General features: G+C 44.4%; 1 protein-coding gene and 6 non-coding genes across 7 annotated transcripts in view; 1 reads left to right on the top strand and 6 right to left on the bottom strand.

Annotated features, from left to right (window-relative positions):
* Positions 1–19: 19 nt before the first annotated feature.
* Positions 20–134, bottom strand: LOC311352221 (U5 spliceosomal RNA). Its single transcript, XR_014636806.1, has one exon. It is a non-coding gene; the product is annotated as a U5 spliceosomal RNA (small nuclear RNA).
* A 548-nt stretch (positions 135–682) lies between these two features.
* LOC311352264 (U5 spliceosomal RNA) lies at positions 683–797 on the bottom strand. Its single transcript, XR_014636845.1, has one exon. It is a non-coding gene; the product is annotated as a U5 spliceosomal RNA (small nuclear RNA).
* Positions 798–1,349: 552 nt separating this feature from the next.
* LOC311352242 (U5 spliceosomal RNA) lies at positions 1,350–1,463 on the bottom strand. The gene has a single exon (XR_014636825.1). It is a non-coding gene; the product is annotated as a U5 spliceosomal RNA (small nuclear RNA).
* Positions 1,464–2,014: 551 nt separating this feature from the next.
* Positions 2,015–2,128, bottom strand: LOC311352241 (U5 spliceosomal RNA). Its single transcript, XR_014636824.1, has one exon. It is a non-coding gene; the product is annotated as a U5 spliceosomal RNA (small nuclear RNA).
* A 550-nt stretch (positions 2,129–2,678) lies between these two features.
* LOC311352287 (U5 spliceosomal RNA) lies at positions 2,679–2,793 on the bottom strand. Its single transcript, XR_014636865.1, has one exon. It is a non-coding gene; the product is annotated as a U5 spliceosomal RNA (small nuclear RNA).
* A 551-nt stretch (positions 2,794–3,344) lies between these two features.
* LOC311352240 (U5 spliceosomal RNA) lies at positions 3,345–3,458 on the bottom strand. The gene has a single exon (XR_014636823.1). It is a non-coding gene; the product is annotated as a U5 spliceosomal RNA (small nuclear RNA).
* Positions 3,459–13,491: 10,033 nt separating this feature from the next.
* LOC311351698 (potassium-transporting ATPase alpha chain 1-like) overlaps positions 13,492–19,677 on the top strand; it is a gene marked incomplete at both ends in the record, with an annotated part of 8,333 nt that continues 2,147 nt past the window's right edge. Inside the window, 15 exons of the mRNA XM_084471859.1 lie at positions 13,492–13,614; positions 13,759–13,818; positions 13,954–14,157; positions 14,247–14,360; positions 14,653–14,787; positions 14,942–15,059; positions 15,184–15,452; positions 15,830–15,908; positions 16,088–16,207; positions 16,362–16,471; positions 16,629–16,763; positions 16,974–17,166; positions 17,275–17,450; positions 19,026–19,162; positions 19,485–19,635. Of these exons, the coding sequence (XP_084327985.1) occupies positions 13,492–13,614; positions 13,759–13,818; positions 13,954–14,157; positions 14,247–14,360; positions 14,653–14,787; positions 14,942–15,059; positions 15,184–15,452; positions 15,830–15,908; positions 16,088–16,207; positions 16,362–16,471; positions 16,629–16,763; positions 16,974–17,166; positions 17,275–17,450; positions 19,026–19,162; positions 19,485–19,635 (2,124 nt within the window). The remainder of the gene's footprint in view (positions 13,615–13,758; positions 13,819–13,953; positions 14,158–14,246; positions 14,361–14,652; positions 14,788–14,941; positions 15,060–15,183; positions 15,453–15,829; positions 15,909–16,087; positions 16,208–16,361; positions 16,472–16,628; positions 16,764–16,973; positions 17,167–17,274; positions 17,451–19,025; positions 19,163–19,484; positions 19,636–19,677) is intronic.

The following is a 19,677-nucleotide window of genomic DNA, read 5'->3' as shown; positions in this document are numbered from 1 at the left end:
TCTTAAACACAGAAAGAAAACCCCACCTTGCGGCAGAGCGGCAAAAAATTAGTTGAAACTCATATTGTTCCTCTCCACGGAAATCTTTAGTAAAAGGCGAAAGATTTATACGATCTGAAGAGAAACCTGAGTGCTGCCGTTGATACGCGTTCAAATGTCGACCCATTGTCCCACCTAATACCTTAAGTGAGGTTTTTTACACAAACAGTGGCCTATAGTTTGACTTTTGCAGTGATAACCAGAGGCACTAGAGTTATGGCTACAGATTGCCACGGTGGATTCTGGATAACACAGTGTGCCAATTGAAATGTCATTTAAAGAGTACATTTACCGTTTGGCAAAGCACTGTGGGTAGTTGCCTGTCACCGGTTTCATGCGTTCGCATAATGGAACGTACAGAGGAATTACTTAGGAGCTTTGTACGGATAGGCCGAGTCCACAGTCTATACTTCTTGTGTGACTGGCAAAAGGTGTACTGTGAAAAGTGCATATTGACTGCCATCTGGTGGATAGAAAAGATAAAAGTATTTCGTCTCATTTCAATACTTTCAGTGGAGCGATTCATTCACGCCACAAGTGTTGGGCACATTTTTGTGGCCACGTAAACCACACTGTGCTGTGCAGTCAAGCAACACGAGCTCACCCTCTGCGATGCAGACCGTTTTTCTTAAACAGGGAAAAAAGCCCAACCTTGCGGCAGAGCGGCAAAAAATTAGTTGAAACTCATATTGTTCCTCTCCACGGAAATCTTTAGTAAAAGGCGAAAGATTTATACGATCTGAAGAGAAACCTGAGTGCTGCCGTTGATGCGCGTTCAAATGTCGACCCATTGTCCCACCTAATACCTTAAGTGAGGTTTTTTACACAAACAGTGGCCTATAGTTTGACTTTTGCAGTGATAACCAGAGGCACTAGAGTTATGGCTACAGATTGCCACGGTGGATTCTGGATAACACAGTGTGCCAATTGAAATGTCATTTAAAGAGTACATTTACCGTTTGGCAAAGCACTGTGGGTAGTTGCCTGTCACCGGTTTCATGCGTTTGCATAATGGAACGTACAGAGGAATTACTTAGGAGCTTTGTACGGATAGGCCGAGTCCACAGTCTATACTTCTTGTGTGACTGGCAAAAGGTGTACTGTGAAAAGTGCATATTGACTGCCATCTGGTGGATAGAAAAGATAAAAGTATTTCGTCTCATTTCAATACTTTCAGTGGAGCGATTCATTCATGCCACAAGTGTTGGGCACATTTTTGTGGCCACGTAAACCACACTGTGCTGTGCAGTCAAGCAACACGAGCTCACCCTCTGCGATGCAGACCGTTTTTCTTAAACAGGGAAAGAAAGCCCCACCTTGCGGCAGAGCGGCAAAAAATTAGTTGAAACTCATATTGTTCCTCTCCACGGAAATCTTTAGTAAAAGGCGAAAGATTTATACGATCTGAAGAGAAACCTGAGTGCTTCCGTTGATGTGCGTTCAAATGTCAACCCATTGTCCCACCTAATACCTTAAGTGAGGTTTTTTACACAAACAGTGGCCTATAGTTTGACTTTTGCAGTGATAACCAGAGGCACTAGAGTTAAGGCTACAGATTGCCACGGTGGATTCTGGATAACACAGTGTGCCAATTGAAATGTCATTTAAAGAGTACATTTACCGTTTGGCAAAGCACTGTGGGTAGTTGCCTGTCACCGGTTTCATGCATTCGCATAATGGAACGTACAGAGGAATTACTTAGGAGCTTTGTACGGATAGGCCGAGTCCACAGTCTATACTTCTTGTGTGACTGGCAAAAGGTGTACTGTGAAAAGTGCATATTGACTGCCATCTGGTGGATAGAAAAGATAAAAGTATTTCGTCTCATTTCAATACTTTCAGTGGAGCGATTCATTCATGCCACAAGTGTTGGGCACATTTTTGTGGCCACGTAAACCACACTGTGCTGTGCAGTCAAGCAACACGAGCTCACCCTCTGCGATGCAGACCGTTTTTCTTAAACAGGGAAAGAAAGCCCCACCTTGCGGCAGAGCGGCAAAAAATTAGTTGAAACTCATATTGTTCCTCTCCACGGAAATCTTTAGTAAAAGGCGAAAGATTTATACGATCTGAAGAGAAACCTGAGTGCTGCCGTTGATGCGCGTTCAAATGTCGACCCATTGTCCCACCTAATACCTTAAGTGAGGTTTTTTACACAAACAGTGGCCTATAGTTTGACTTTTGCAGTGACAACCAGAGGCACTAGAGTTAAGGCTACAGATTGCCACGGTGGATTCTGGATAACACAGTGTGCCAATTGAAATGTCATTTAAAGAGTACATTTACCGTTTGGCAAAGCACTGTGGGTAGTTGCCTGTCACCGGTGTCATGCGTTCGCATAATGGAACGTACAGAGGAATTACTTAGGAGCTTTGTACGGATAGGCCGAGTCCACAGTCTATACTTCTTGTGTGACTGGCAAAAGGTGTACTGTGAAAAGTGCATATTGACTGCCATCTGGTGGATAGAAAAGATAAAAGTATTTCGTCTCATTTCAATACTTTCAGTGGAGCGATTCATTCATGCCACAAGTGTTGGGCACATTTTTGTGGCCACGTAAACCACACTGTGCTGTGCAGTCAAGCAACACGAGCTCACCCTCTGCGATGCAGATCATTTTTCTTAAACAGGGAAAGAAAGCCCCACCTTGCGGCAGAGCGGCAAAAATTTAGTTGAAACTCATATTGTTCCTCTCCACGGAAATCTTTAGTAAAAGGCGAAATATTTATACGATCTGAAGAGAAACCTGAGTGCTGCCTTTCATACGCGTTCAAATGTCGACCCATTGTCCCACCTAATACCTTAAGTGAGGTTTTTTACACAAACAGTGGCCTATAGTTTGACTTTTGCAGTGATAACCAGAGGCACTAGAGTTAAGGCTACAGATTGCCATGGTGGATTCTGGATAACACAGTGTGCCAATTGAAATGTCATTTAAAGAGTACATTTACCATTTGGCAAAGCACTGTGGGTAGTTGCCTGTCACCGGTTTCATGCGTTCGCATAATGGAACGTACAGAGGAATTACTTAGGAGCTTTGTACGGATAGGCCGAGTCCACAGTCTATACTTCTTGTGTGACTGGCAAAAGGTGTACTGTGAAAAGTGCATATTGACTGCCATCTGGTGGATAGAAAAGATAAAAGTATTTCTTCTCATTTCAATACTTTCAGTGGAGCGATTCATTCATGCCACAAGTGTTGGGCACATTTTTGTGGCCACGTAAACCACACTGTGCTGTGCAGTCAAGCAACACGAGCTCACCCTCTGCGATGCAGACCGTTTTTCTTAAACAGGGAAAGAAAGCCCCACCTTGCGGCAGAGCGGCAAAAAATTAGTTGAAACTCATATTGTTCCTCTCCACGGAAATCTTTAGTAAAAGGCGAAAGATTTATACGATCTGAAGAGAAACCTGAGTGCTGCCGTTGATGCGCGTTCAAATGTCGACCCATTGTCCCACCTAATACCTTAAGTGAGGTTTTTTACACAAACAGTGGCCTATAGTTTGACTTTTGCAGTGATAACCAGAGGCACTAGAGTTAAGGCTACAGATTGCCACGGTGGATTCTGGATAACACAGTGTGCCAATTGAAATGTCATTTAAAGAGTACATTTACCGTTTGGCAAAGCACTGTGGGTAGTTGCCTGTCACCGGTTTCATGCGTTCACATAATGGAACATACAGAGTAGTGATGGGAATTTCGGCTCTTTTTAGTGAGCCGGATCTCTTGGAACGGCTCACCAACAAGAGCTGGCTCTTTCTGCTCCCAAACGGCTCTTCATATTACCGCTTACTGTATACCTTTTATAATGGTGCCATGCCGTAATTCCGACGCTCATTTTGACATGTGCGCGCGTGTTGACCTTTGTGTTCTCACACTGATCAAAATGCATCCAAATGCTGCTTATTTTCCTTGTCTCATTCATCTTGTACTCACACGCTCGCACTCGTCTCTCTCCTCTTTTCCTCCCGTCAGTCACAGGCAACGTGTATCGCGCATCGAAATCCCCCGCCCCTTGCTGCTTGTTCTTGTGATTGGTTGCTGGCTGCCATGCATGCCCCATGACACGCATAGCACGCGTAGAATGAATGCATGTAGCACCCGTAGGGCGGGAGAACAAAAAAAACAACGGCTCGCGTTCAGGAGTCGACTCCCATCGTTCACTTAAAAGAGCCGGCTTTTTGAGCCGACTCGTTCGCGAACGACCCATCACCAATACAGAGGAATTACTTAAGAGCTTTGTTTGTGTAGCCCAGGCTTCATAAGCTGTGAAAAAGTTAAAAGAAGAAAGAGTAAAAGTCCGCTATTACTTTGTATGAATGTGTGAGAGAGCGATAGCTGGCATTTATGGGGTTAACTGCGTCGGACAGAGCAGAGAGACGTGCGTCATGACGTCACGGTGAAGCGGCGTTGCAGGTGCGCATAACTGCGTGATAATTAGTGGGAGAGGAGAGAACGCACCGTTCGGTTGCACGATTGAAAAATATCTAGAAGTAGTTAAAAGTATCTAGAAGTAGTTGGAAAACACCGCGAGCTGACTCAACAGTCCACGGTTGATGTTGCCCGCTCGGCGGTGAGTTTAATGTGTCTTTTGAATGTGGGGAGCGTCGAGTGGAGGTGTGTGTGCGTCAGTGCTAACTTTTTGCTAACTGCTAAATTGAAACCTTGTGCGTTAGCCGCTAGTGTAGCGACCAAGGCGAATTAGCATTGAACTCGAGCTAACGCACGAGTTAACTGCTAACAACGTGGGGTAATTCTAAATGTTAAGCTATTGTGTGCAATGTATGGAAGGAGAGAAAACGGGGGATTCATTATTTAATTCGGACAATTATTATTTAATTCTGACAATTTATGCTAAAATACTATTTTGAGTTATTTGAGTTTTTATTTCATTCACTGGTAAAGTGAGACCTATGTGGATAATATATTTTTGTTAATTGATTTAAATTAATATATAGGTCATATTTATGTTATTATTTATTTTAACTGAAACAATGGCCTGTTGTAATTTACTGAGATGTATGAATGTGGCCTGTTCTACAGGTCAGGTTTTTGTGAAGGATTTGAATTGGTGACGCTCGATGTCGAGGGGACATCAGCGACACCAGTAGTCGACGATAGATAGACCAGCACTGGATAGCCACCAGGCGGCTTCCAGACATCCGCTGGAGATAACCAGATGGCGAGCCGGAACTAAGGAACAGAGTCAACTGAACTACCTCCCAAACCTGCGGTGTGGTAGGAAACACAAAGATCAAAGGGCCCCAACGATATAAACTGAGCTCATAACGAGGAAGAGAACACCATAAAGACATTTCTTTATATTTCTATTTTATTTTGCGTGCATTTTATTATTTTCCATGTTGAAAATTGTTGTTAACAATACAGTTTTGAAACTATAATTTGTGTGAGTGTGGTCAATGTTGATGTTCCATCCTGGGCTCCATGAGCGTTAACCTAGAATCCTGGTAACTGGTCCAACTTCGAATTGAAACCGAAACCCAAAAATACCTGTAACCTCATAAGGCAAAGAGGGGTTACATTTGGATAGGCCAGGTTGTTGCTATGAAGCAAAAGGAGAGGAATTGTATATTTCACGCGCGGAGCGACTCTTAGCTGAATATCTGATCAATACGCTGCCTGTAGTTTCCGACTCTTCTCACTTGTGTGCTCTCCCTAGTACTTTGGCAGGCGTGGCCTCTATGACGTGTAATGTGCTCTGATTGGCTATGGTGCTGAGCACCCGCCTCCTAGTTCATTATGTGTGCTGGTGCTGACATCTTGTGGCTATGTGCGGTTATTACAGCTGGCTATTATATGTGATCGGTACTGCTCCCTGTGGCTATGGGAGGATATTACTTCCTAGCTATTATGTAAAAGGATCTAGGGGACTGGTACATGTGGCCTTACAAATCGCATCAGGCGACGAGTCCTAGCCCGCTCATGAAGCACACGGGAACGCAGCATGGAGGCGGGAGAAACTATACTACTCCACCCTACAACCGCAAGGGAGGGCGTCTTCATACTGTGTGTTTGATGGAGTTGCTTGTCTGCAAGCGGTAAAACCACGGTGAGGTCCCCACCTCAGTGTGTTATCCAACCATGTTGTAGAAATAACGTCGCTCTCGCCAACACGCAATGCACACGGGGAGAGGGCGAGCAGACAGCTAATTAAATCTGTCTGGCCTATCCCACCTTCACAACATGTGTGATGTCTGGCTGGTCTGCAAGCGGAGGCAGGCTGTAGAGACCGAGTGATAGAGGAACGTGCCACGAGCATCTCCGCCTTCTCCTTACAGCGAACCGACTGTAGGGGAAAATGTTGGGGTCTACGGGATTGGTACACGAGGCCGTACATGTGGCAACGTGCGACGAGTCCCCAGCCCGCTCATGAAGCACACGGGGTCACCGCATGGAGGCAGACGAATGCAGGCTATACTACGCCGCACTACAAAGGGAGGGCGAGAGAGCGTGACAATTCTGGTTGTGTAAAGTGTGACTTTAAAACTTTCCATAATTTATATTTACAACATATATATCCTATTATGTGTGGAAAGAAAGATAAAGCAGGTTGGTCCTTCCGCGGTCTGGTCCCCCTCGACGTGGCGTTTTCCATGTCGACTGGCTGGAGACTGTCATGGCAGTGGCGTCAATTCAGCCAAAGCTAAGGTATGGCAAGGTTACTAGTCACATGACTTAACTACAGTATCAATCAATATACATGCCCAGCAAATAAATAAAATAATATAGTGTTTGTATATAGTATATAGTGTTTGAACAACACCAAAAAACTCTGCCATCTCTGGTATTTCAGTTATCGAGCTCACAAGCACAAGATTTAGTCTATGTGCATGACAGTGTATATACGCTGCATGCGGCACTTTTTCACGTATTAAAGCCTGCACTCCACGCACATTACCCCGCATAACACTTGCACCATCGTAGCATTGTGCAACACACAGCTGAATATCTAAACTCGATAATTCCTTTATTATTTTCTGGGCCAGGGATTCAGCTGTCAGGTCCTTCATGTGATAGGTTCCAATGGCTCTTTCCTTTATAATCCCGTCATGTACATAACGGATCAAAATGGCCAGCTGCTCCTTCTTAGACAGGTCTTTCGTTTCATCCACTAACACTGAAAAGTACCGTGCTTCTCCTACTTCATTTATGATTATACTTCTGATATTTTCCCCAATAACTCTCACCATATCATTCTGGGCTTCTGGGGAAGAATAGTGCGCATACCTGCGTTCCTGTTTGCTTTTCACGTTCCTGTCATCTGTTGCAATAACGTCCAAAAGTTCAAGGAAATTTCCTTTATTTTCATCCTCATCTCTCTCGTTGTGGCCACGGAGAGGGAGGGCCTGTCTTCCCAGAAATGACGTGATTTTGAACAAGGATTTGACGTGAGCCCGGTTCTCCTGCACCTCATCTGTCCTGTTTGCGTCAATCCGACTTGCGATGGATTCCTTATGTCCGCTGATCACAGCCTTAAAGTTAGACCACGCTAATGCAGCACAATTGTGTCTACTGCTCCCTTGATGATCCCGGAGATTTTTTTTCATGTTCTTCCAACATGTGTATGACCTATGAACACACGCAGTCCATGCCTGTCACCTGTTAAAGTTGAGGCTCCTCCAAAATGACGGCATGCAAAGCAATAAACTGCATCTTCTTGCGCAGAATATTCAACCCAGTCATATTCCTGATACACACTGACATTAAAGCGTCTTCCATTTCTAGTTGGGAAGTGGGTCAAACGAGGACGCCTGAGTCCGTCTGTTTTACATCCACTAATATCCTTCTTCTCTGCTCCAGTTGACCCAGAGGCTGCTACTGCTGCTGCACCCGGGCCTTGACCTTCCTTATCGCTGTCCACGTCTGATCCAGCTCTTTCAATCTGAGAAATTGGTGGGGACTCAGACTCGGATTCAATTCGAGAAGTCGGTGTGGACGAGTTCTCAGCCTCCATGCATGTAGTCTCCGTCTCCCTGTTAGCATCTGCATCCCCGGCGCAGGTGCTGGAGTGGCTAACAGCCTCGTTAACAGCTTGAATCCCACCTTCACTACCTGGTCCTTCTCCCTCTGCTGCTGGGGCAACATTGGAGCCATCACCTTCACCTGCCTTTTTTTTGATAAAAAAAGATTCTAAAGTTCTTTGCTTTCTTTTCATTTTAGTTAATTAGCTTAGCCGAAAAATAAAAAAAACCGCGATAACATGACCCGCTCTGACCTCCGGCGGCTTCTCGTCAGGAGATACCACATTTCAAGATAGGGAGGGGGGATACGTTACGATAAGTATTGGGAAAGATAATATCTAGACTAGAGAAATCGATTGTGTTGTTCTGATTTTCATTTGTATTTAATTTATATGTATTAAATAATAGAATAATCAATACAAATTGACACAGAGTAATTCCATAAATTTATTTTTTTTAAACGAACATTTACATTTTCCCCTGGAGCCAAGGTGTGGCAGCTGCCATACCTTGCCATACCCAACTGACGCCTCTGTGTCATGGCATGACAGGCAGAGGAGAGCAGGTTATTTTCGGAACATCAGCAGCACTCGGTGAGGCACAGACACATGTCTATCCCACAGAGCGGCGAGCTGTTTGGGGAAAGTGGGAGGCAGCGGCTCTACGTTCGGACACCATCCGGCGTCTGGACAGAAGACCACTTTTAGGGGTTTCCTTCCACCTGGCTAAGTCTTCTTCTATGATGCCGACTTCACTGGCACTGTCAAAGCGACCAGCGTGGCTCCGCCAAGGAGTGGAGGCAACACGAAGCGTGCTGCTGGAAGCGCAGCCGGGCAGGAGGAGCAGAGAGGCCTTACCTCTGTGGGCTCCGTCACACCGCCACTGCGTTTCTTCATCGTAGATAGTGATGGGCAAAACAGCCCAATGAGCACACCACATGATATGTACGTTATGAACACACCACATGATACGTACATTACGAATATAGTTAACCCGTGTTCTAAACTAACACACACATAACCAGCTATTCTTCAGGTCAAGGCCTGAGCCGGAGGCCGGATGTCCCAACATGGAGAGATGCTAGAGACTCAGACAATGCTCCACACATTCGCAAGAACAGGTGTGTAGTACGCCTTTCAACTTTTATGTCATGACCCATAAGATCCAGTCAACCCAGAAGACGGTTAGAAATCCCACCGTTGGACCACAGTCATTAACACATAGTCTAACCGCAGCCCAGGGCGCCGCCCGCCTTTCCCAAGGTTAGGGAGCTGAACGGGGAGCTGGATCCAGGTAACCCCCACGCCAGCCCTGATAACATCCAAAAACACACACACCTCGTTAGGAGGAAAACACAGCATAAGACTATACCACACAGATTATCTCACGCTCTTCTGAAGCAGAACTTCCACGGAGGCGAAGCTCCAGACGACCTCAGCACTGATAGGGACTTAGAAATATTTGATCGTTCACGCTTTACAAACCTGTATCACTTTTACCACTTTGCTTAATAAATCCGAGGCCCTCGTGTTGACAGACTTTATTACCTCTCCGTCTCATTTTCTCTGGTCAAGTAACTAGACAGACTGATTTTCCCAACAATAGTAGTTGACTGGTTTCAGCAATTGCTGACAGAAAAGGGAGGAAGAACGCTGCTCTGCGCTGCGTTATATACAATGTGGGGAATGTGGGCGGTGCCCACGTTGATTGGCGCATAGCTGAAATTTTTAGTGTGCGCAAGCACACACGGGACAAGCCCATGAGGCAAAGCCTAGACAGCGTAGCCTACATGAAATAGAACCGGCAAAAGCAACTGCATAATGGATAAAGTTCTTACCCCTAGTCCTACTGGCCATCAGGGGACGCAGCAAACAAAGGTAGGCCTGTCCCCCGATGAAGTCCTGACGGCCACGGCGGATGGGGACAGCATTGTCCAACACAACATGACAAACTCGATAATCGATTCATTTACTGGTAAAAGAGGCTTCACCACCGTCCAAGGAAAGGCTCTCCACGACCTACAACCAGGAGGCTGAATTGTGGTAAAGGATCACCGGAGGCGTGACTAGAACTCACTAATGGTGGTTGGAACCATTCCAGGTCATGCTGATCACCTTGTCGGCTTTCAAGGTATCTGATTCAGACTGTTTCATTATACATCCACCCAACCAAAGAAATTGAGGAGGAAGAAATACGATTAAAATGTTCCCATTCATAATGCCAATGGGCATGTATGTATGATATATTCCCCTTCCATTTATGGGTGTGCTCTTGTGCGACCTGTGTTATAACTCATAACGTGTTATAATAGAGCCTGTAACGTTAACCCTTCAAGGAAATTTAAACCAAGAATCAGTACTGCGTTATTGTTGCCTCCCAATAATTACAGTATTAAAACAAAACTACGATGTGAGAATGGGATGTGGCCCACTTATCCCGTTCACGAAGGATCTGTGGATTATGCTTGCCCTGCCAAAATGGCAGCTTCACCAACAATTCCCAACAAAATATCCCCACTCCTTACGAGGACAGTTCTTTCAGCAAAACTTTCAGGAACCCTTTGTGAGGTAGTGCAACACAATAAGCTGGCTCACAACCTAAATTAGATGATATGCTCAAAGTGAATGCATGCCCTAACAGTTTTTTTTAACTTTTAGAAACTATATTTTGCCAGTTGAATCTGCCATGTGGTAGCAGACATAACTCTGGATTATGTCCAGCTAGAGCGAATCAACTGAAAAAACATAGTCTTTAATAACATGACTCACGTACGCGACGATATCTGTGTTGCAGGTTCACTTACAGGCCACCTAGGGGAACTGTTGGCCGTTATTAAAATGGTCGAGGCCCAGGCCCGTGCTCATTCCCCACCCGGGTTAAATTGTACACACATAGTAGGGGTTCCAGTTATGCCATTACATTTTGAGCATGAAACACTTAATTTTCTGCATTCTGGTGAATTTTTATGCACCAATTTGTGCCTTTTCTGAATCAATTCATGCCTTTATTTATGTAAAGGAAAACACTAAAGCCAATTGGTTCCTATGACATGTCACAGCCAAACCCAACACCATTAATTGTGTTCATACACTCACACAGCAACTGATGTCTATGAGATTTTCTTTATTTTAGAAACAACCCAGAAAATAGGGCCTATTTAATAGGTTATGTATGTAGTTATGTTGCTGTTGGCTTTTTAGTAATATTTTGAAATAATAGTATAACAATAATATTAGTAAAAAAGTATCAAAATAGTATTAGTGAAGAATATTCCAATGGATTTCTTTTTTTTGATGCGCTTCATCCATTGGCTGGCGGCTCCCCCACCATTCGCCTACAGCACCTCTGCCACGGGCCGTTGATGATCCCAACCTGGGACATACACACTGATAGGAAGTTGGTTCTCCGGTGGAGGAACTCCCTTTTTAAGGAATGTGTTGTTGTTTTTTGTGGCCTTGTTGATAATATATACAAAGGGTTTGGTGTTCAATGTCTTACCATCTTACCATCACTAACCGGCACATCTGCTGTCATGAAGTACAAGCACAATAAAGTTGCATACAAGAGTGAAGACTCTTGTATGCATACATTAAATACTTTTATGTTCCACAACTATTGTGTTCTGCTTTGCATTTAGAAGTCTCCTGGGTCCTAGACGCAATATCTCATAAAAAAAATCCACAACATTCCCATTTAATACTCATTCTCTCCCCCTTCCCAAATTTCACATTACTAGCTGATAATCACTGCGCTGGGAACAGAGCAGATTAGATTGAATTGGTAACGTGATTACGGAGGAACTGTCATTCAGGTGACTGAGTCTATTAAACACAGCTTATCTCCACAGGCTCTATACCCAGCATGCAAACCTGGTGAAGGTACAGAATGACCTTTAGTTTATAATTTGGCGTTATATATTTTCTATACATGGCTGCGAACTGATGATCTGTATAACAATCTGTTGAATCTGTATAACAATTACTCTTGCATCTTAGTAGTAGCCAAGTACCATAGGACATAGGAATTGTATGTGATTTATTTGAAGTTGACCGCCATTTATTAATTCATGTCAAACCAGAATGACCGTCATTGGTTTGAGAAACTAGTGTCACTTCCTCAGTCCTTGGTCATCACTTACTCTCGGTTTCTAACACTAATGTAATGAATACAAAGTGAGTAGCAAATTAACCACCAGCAAAATAAGAACTTCTGGGGAGCTTTGTTGTGGAGATCTGTAATAAGAAGTTATATTATTCAATACCAAGTCATGAGTGACATTGGTCCTCCTTAACCTTCATGGTTACAGGGCTATTTACTTCCCTCAGTTTATCAGCAGGAGAAACGTGCAACAGAAGATAAGAGATACCAAAAGACCACAGCCTACGCACTGACTCTGCTTTTACACACATGTGTGTGTGTGTGTGTGTGTGTGTGTGTGTGTGTGTGTGTGTGTGTGCTTACGTGTGTGTGTGTGTGTGTGTGTGTGTGTGTGTGTGTGTGTGTGTGTGTGTGTGTGTGTGTGTGTGTGTGTGTAGACAGAGTGGTGAACATACTCCTGTGATTGGTACAGGTGACCTGACAGGGGTGACATTGTTACAAGCTAAAGGTGCCATTTTACTGTAAGTATGTATGTGCGCATGTTCGCTGAAATAGGGGCGGTCGGGATATATAAGCATTAAACCCCTAAAATATCTTGTTTCTGTCCTTTGCATGTGGGAGTGAAAGACAGGGTGTGTGTGCATGTTTGTGTGTGTGTGTGGCAAGGAGTGGATCAAATAGATTGCCAAGATTCCGGGGAAGAAGAAGGATCGAGTGGTCTGGACCTCCATCGACTTGGGAGCAGAGTGCCCCGTTGCAACCGCAACCATGACTCAAAAGGTACGAGGAGTGACATTCAGCCGTGTTCTCAGAACAAGTCTTTGTGTTATTCACAGAGTACGGCATTTAATCATGACCCCTATGATTCTTTTATTTAAGCAATAATCACAAAGGGTGTCTGGACAGGCAAACTGAATCGAGGAGAATCAGGATAGTCTCCTGGTTTGGGGTTTGACTCAGTTGAAAAGTGGTTGTCTTTTTACAGGCACGAGAATGAAATATCCGTTAAGTGACTTCATTGTAGATAGTATTAGACAAAGGCCTCATGGTCTGAATGGTGAAACAAATCCTCAAAATGACAAGAAAACTAAGTCCCTTTTCAAGGTCAAATAATATCTGGCAATTGGGCAAACGTTTTTTCAAGCAGTCTAGCATTTACTCATAAAGAGTAGCAACTTCAATATATCTCATTTGCATTGTTCCATAAGTATTAGCCTTGTGATGTTTACCCAATAACGGGAACAATTAAAAAGGTCAAGATACCAAAATGTGAATCTGATCTTTCTGACGTAATCACTCACATTTATTGAGACAGTTCTCTATTATCTTGTAATTTCTTGAATAGGTCTGACTGTGTGCCTTTCTCCCAATATGTCTGATATCCTTCAGGACAACTATGACATGTTCGAGATGGACGGAGATGGAAAGGCTAAGAAGAGTAAGAAAGAAAAGAAGAAGGAGCGGTTAGAGGGCATGAAGAAAGAGATGGACATCGTAAGTAGAGACCTCACTGACTCACTGACCTTCGAGCCATAAATATAATAACGGTGGAGGGAGAGGAAACAAATTTTCCCCTCAATGCACGTGACTGCCTATGCTTGGATTGGAGACAATGGACATTTATGTCGCCCCCTGCAGGATGACCATGAGATTACCATTGAAGAGCTAGAGATGCGATACGACACCAGTATTAAAAAGGTAACGTTAATATTGTATTGACTTTTCATGTATTATTTACCTCCTATATTATATTTGTTTAATATAAATAATTTATGTTGTAATAATAAGTTTGATTCAAGTTTGATTAGTTCCGTCTTTTCTCTACATCCACAGGGATTAACCTCCAGTTTTGCGAGCCAGGTGTTGGAAAGAGATGGACCAAATGCACTCAGGCCCCCGAAAGGTACTCCGGAATACGTCAAGTTTGCCAGGCAGTTGGCTGGGGGGCTGCAGTGTCTGATGTGGGTCGCTGCATGCATCTGCTTCATTGCTTTTGGAATTGAACTAGCGAGAGGAAACCTCGCCAGCTTTGACAATGTAAGTTAGCTGCCAGGGCTTTGGCTCAGTTCGGTTATGGTTGGAGAATTGGAGCAACTGTCTTGATAATATATTTTGTGTCTCATCAGCTGTACCTGGCTATCACCCTGATATCTGTCGTGGTGGTTACTGGTTGCTTTGGTTACTACCAAGAGTTTAAGAGCACCAACATAATTGCCAGCTTCAAGAACTTGGTACCACAGGTGAGACATTTGGTGGTTGAAATGACAAGAAGCAAACTCAAACTTTAAAGCAGTGTGTCAGTGTGACAATCTCTGCCGCAAAAGTACACATATTACGAAATTAATGATTAATGCAAGTGTATTACCAATTCATATTGATAATTCTCCTCATAATGCCTTAATATTTCCAGATTCCAGATAGGAAGTAGTTTCTGGTACACACACACACACACACACGCACGCACACTTACTTACTTTTCTCACACTTCTATGGCTGTTTCTCTCTCCTCTCTCTTCCATGTCTCTCACCCAGCAAGCCCTGGTGATCCGCGATGGGCAGAAGAACCAGATCAATGCCGTTGACCTGGTGGTCGGGGACCTGGTGGAGATCAAAGGAGGAGACAGAGTCCCTGCTGACATACGCGTCATTTTTGCCCAGGGCTGTAAGGTAAAATACATAATAATATTGAACAACATATATGCATGATTTTGTGTTATTAAGGAATGAATGAAAATCCTTTCAAGCTATTTAGTGTGTGCTTGGCCATAGACATGAATGTAAGTGTATATTGTGGTCTCTGTGAATTGTGTGTGTGCTTCAGGTGGATAACTCGTCACTGACAGGGGAGTCGGAGCCGCAGAGCAAGACTCCTGAGTGCACTCACGAGAACCCCCTGGAGACCAGGAACATCGCTTTCTTCTCCACCACCTGTTTGGAGGGTACGGCCTTTTCTGAAACAAGCCAATATATTTGAGCGTGCGTCAGCAAAAGAGACACACTCTAGCCCTGCATCTCCTCAGTGTTCTGTGGTGAGTTCATCTCCCTCTCCGCTCCTCTCTCCAGGCGTGGCCACCGGCATCGTCATCAACACAGGGGACCGCACCATCATCGGCCGCATCGCCAGCCTGGCCAGCGGGGTGGGCAACGAGAAGACCCCCATCGCCATCGAGATCGAACATTTCGTGGACATCATTGCCAGCCTGGCCATCGCCTTCGGCTTCACCTTCTTCGTGGTGGCCATGTTCATCGGCTATCAGTTCCTGGAGGCCATGATCTTCTTCATGGCTATCGTGGTGGCATACGTGCCGGAGGGGCTGCTGGCCACCGTGACCGTGAGTGCAGTACACATGCTCTGCTCAAGAGGATATCATATCAATGGAGGTTAAACAATCTCAAGCGCCAGCGTTTGGTGTTTGATACTGTGTACTGTACATTGCATGTACAGTATACATTAAAAAATGTATATGTGCATGTATGTGCTTGCATCAAATAAATATATGTATATTATCCTCTATTCAACATTCCTAAAAATGTATATTGTTAATTTGATCTAGTTTCAAGCAAATTCAATCTAAAACTTAATCACCAAACTTCATGTCTCTCTCTGTCTCTCTCTGTCTCTCTCTCTCTCTCTCTCTCTCTCTCTCTCTCTCTCTCTCTCTCTCTCTCTCTCTCTCTCTCTCTATCCAAATTTGCGGCCATCTTGAAGGTGTGTCTCTCTTTGACTGCAAAGCGACTGGCCAGGAAGAACTGTGTGGTGAAGAACTTGGAAGCTGTAGAGACTTTAGGTATTGTATATCCAGTAGTCAGACCCAGAGAGGACTTCTGGTCTGCCTCTTATCTGCCCTTGGCTGATAACCTCCTTGTTTCTAATGAGCAGGGGCCTTTAACCCACACTTACTTTGTGTGATTGTATGTTGAATGTTTCCGATGTTTCGGGGTCTAACCTTACAGGTTATGTGTTTAGGTTCCACCTCAGTCATCTGCTCCGATAAGACGGGCACCCTGACCCAGAACAGAATGACCGTAGCTCACCTCTGGTTTGACAACCACGTCCATTCTGCAGACACCACTGAAGACCAGTCAGGTGACCAAACCCCCACCGCACAAACACAAACACAAACACAAACACAAACATGCTGGGCTGGCAAATTAGGTATTCAGATGACAACGTATGTATGAAAACTATGGTTTTTAAATCAGTTCCTGTTTTACAATGGCTAAATCTCATTGGACCACAGGGCAGAGTTTTGACCAATCCTCTGAGACCTGGCGAGCTCTAGCTAGAATCGCTGGTCTGTGTAACAGAGCTGTCTTCAGACCTGATCAGGAGGGACTTCCCGTACCAAGGGTAGGCACTAGCACATTTATTTTTACCGAATCACATTATATAAAATATATTCATCAAGTATGTTTGCATTCAGATGTTCTTTGTACAAATACCTACACTTATGTACCTTGGATACAAGGATTTTACATATGTGTACCTCTGACCTGTACGCTCACAGAGGTTGGTGGTAGGAGATGCATCAGAGACCGCTTTGCTGAAGTTCACGGAGCTCACCATTGGCAACATCATGGTCTACCGGGATCGCTTCAACAAAGTAGTGGAAGTGCCCTTCAACTCCACAAACAAGTTCCAGGTCAGCAACATGTTTACGAAAATGGCATTGTTAATGATTGAGAAGGAGCCTCAAGACCTCAGAGCCAAACCTACATGTATTAAACTTATAGAATCTCTGTTATCTTCTCCACTGCCATTTTTACGCTTTCCCTCCTTCCAATCATCCCTTTTTTTACATGCATTGCTATGATGTGTGTAATTCATTGTCTCTATGATCCCTTCGCCATAGTTGTCTGTGCATGAGCTGGAGGATCCCATGGACCTGCGCTACCTCCTGGTGATGAAGGGAGCGCCAGAGCGCATCTTGGAGCGCTGCTCCACCATTCTGATCAAGGGCCAGGAGCTGCCCATGGACGAGCAGTGGAAGGAGTCCTTCCAAACAGCCTACATGGACCTGGGAGGACTTGGGGAGAGAGTGCTGGGTAAGAGCCAGATAGACGAGATAGCGAGAGAGAGAGAGCGAGGGAGATGCATCTATGCAACACTAAATACAAGATGATCCTATTGTCTGTTCTTTTTGCCGTGCATAGGTTTCTGCTACGTGTACCTCAATGAGAAAGAGTTTCCCCGCGGATACAGCTTCGACTCGGACGAGATGAACTTCACCACATCGGACCTGTGCTTTGCCGGTCTGATCTCCATGATCGACCCGCCCAGAGCCACTGTGCCTGATGCAGTGATGAAATGTCGGACAGCAGGAATCAGGGTGATGATACAATTATATAACAAAGAAGTTAAAGGTCCTGTATGCAGGATTCGAGATTTGTAAAGAGAGAGGGAGCAGAAAAGGTAGAAAGATTTGGAAACTGAACAAGCCCTTAAAAGTCCCCCTCCTTCTCTGCTCCCTTCCTCCCTACATTTCTCCCCGATTGAGAAGTCTTGCATCGCACACACTTGTGATTGACAGGCAAGATGGATTCCCCAGATAAATTAAGGAAGAGATGCTCCGATTGGTCAGAAATGAGCAAGGAGCAGGCTGAAAGATGGAAGATATATTATCTTATGTATCATTGAGCATTTTGGATTTGGGATTAAGTGAAATAGTTTGGGTAACTTTACAATAATGGCACATTAAAGGGATACTTCACCCATTTGTATTAAGCTTTTTATCATTAGAAACCCAGTCATGTTTTTGAATGGTCGTGCATCATTCTCTCATTTTCCCCTGAGACAGGAGAGATCCGTATCTACCTCTAACACTTCCTGCTTGAAATGACGCAAAATTAAGATTTTTGCGTCATTTGAAGCAGGTAAGTGTAAGTGTAAAAAACTACAAGCACTAGTTCCAGTGAGTGGGACTTAGACGTTACTGTGTGACCGGTGTTACCGGTAGATCACACCAGCGCTAAAGAAGCAATGATGTAGTACCAGAGACGCAGTCATTTATTCATAATATCATCTGGAGGCGCGCACAGCTTTTGGCCCTGTTTCTGTTCCAAGATATTCTAGAACAGTCTGGGGGCTCTGGCGGGAGACCTGGAGCTCTAAATCTAAATAATATAATATAATGTATAGACATCTATAATAAAATATATAATATCACGGCCAAAAGCTGTGTATGCCTGGATGATATTATGAACTAAAGACTGTCGGGTTCTCCGACGTCTCTGGTCCTGCAATCTGAAGTCGCGGTTCAATCTGGACTGCAGAGAGTCAAAGCCAAAGTTTCTTCCCCCAATTTCTTCTCCACCATGGCCGAGAATAAATACACGGGTCTTATTTTGCAAACCCGCACCCGCCCGTACCCGCAATACTTAAAACCGCATCTGACCCGTGTTCCGACAGTAGCGCGAATTACATTCTGCACCCGACCAGACCCGCTATAAATTTATATCGATGCCCGATCCGCACCCAAAGGAAAATTAGACACATTAGATGGAACGCCGGGGAATTGCACAATCTGGTGTTTGGCGCGGTGCTATAGATTGCTGTGCAAAAAAAGCACATTCCCACTGTGGACGGTTTTAGTTGTCCTGAATAACATATCCAGCACCCGAGACGTCTCGCTCGCAATCACAAAACCCGCGACCGACTCGACCGTGCTGTTCAGGTGTCTGACCTGACCCGCACCCGTGTGCCTTTTCTCTGTCAATAAGTAATTTATGTTACTATTCGACTACATATATGAACCACTTTCAATACAGATTCATGTCTCTGCCGGTGAAATGCTCCTTTAACTAACCAACTGCTTACTGGTTGCCAATAAAAAAAGATTTTGATTGCATTTTACTTGGTAAATCGAAAAGTTGTATCCTATTGGGGTTGATCTTTTAATCCTTAGGTTGTCATGGTGACAGGAGATCATCCAATCACAGCGAGGGCCATAGCAGCCAATGTTGGCATCATTTCAGAAGGCAGTGAGACCGTGGAGGACATCGCTATCAGGAAACGCATCCCTGTGGAACAAGTGAACAAGAGGTATTATTAATGACCAGAATCCCTCAAACCAAACACCAACACTTACACCCATGTACACAAACATTCATCTTTAATGCTGACTATAGATAGAAAGATACCTTTAGTGAATAAAAAAATATATATATATATATATATATATACGGTACTAAAACAAATCAATACTATAATACACAATACATTATTCATGGTGATGCTATGTTGTGCTACAGCAATAATCCCACTAGGGGGTTTGTAGTCCCGCTTGGGGGTCCCTCTTAAATGTGTGTGTCATTAAATCTGTGTGTGTGTGTGTGTGTGTGTGTGTGTGTGTGTGTGTGCGCAGTGACGCCCGTGCGTGTGTGATCAACGGAGGCCAGCTGAAGGACATGAGCAGCGAGGACCTGGACGAAGCGCTGCGTAACCACCCTGAGATGGTGTTCGCCAGGACTTCACCGCAGCAGAAACTCATCATCGTGGAGAGCTGCCAACGACTGGTAGACACACACACACACACACGCGCACACCCGCCTGCACCC

This window comes from Micromesistius poutassou (genome assembly GCF_964030765.1).
Source record: "Micromesistius poutassou genome assembly, chromosome: 8".
Taxonomy (NCBI): domain Eukaryota; kingdom Metazoa; phylum Chordata; class Actinopteri; order Gadiformes; family Gadidae; genus Micromesistius; species Micromesistius poutassou.
Note: the sequence above shows the minus strand (reverse complement) of the source record. Positions and strands in the feature narration are given on the sequence as shown.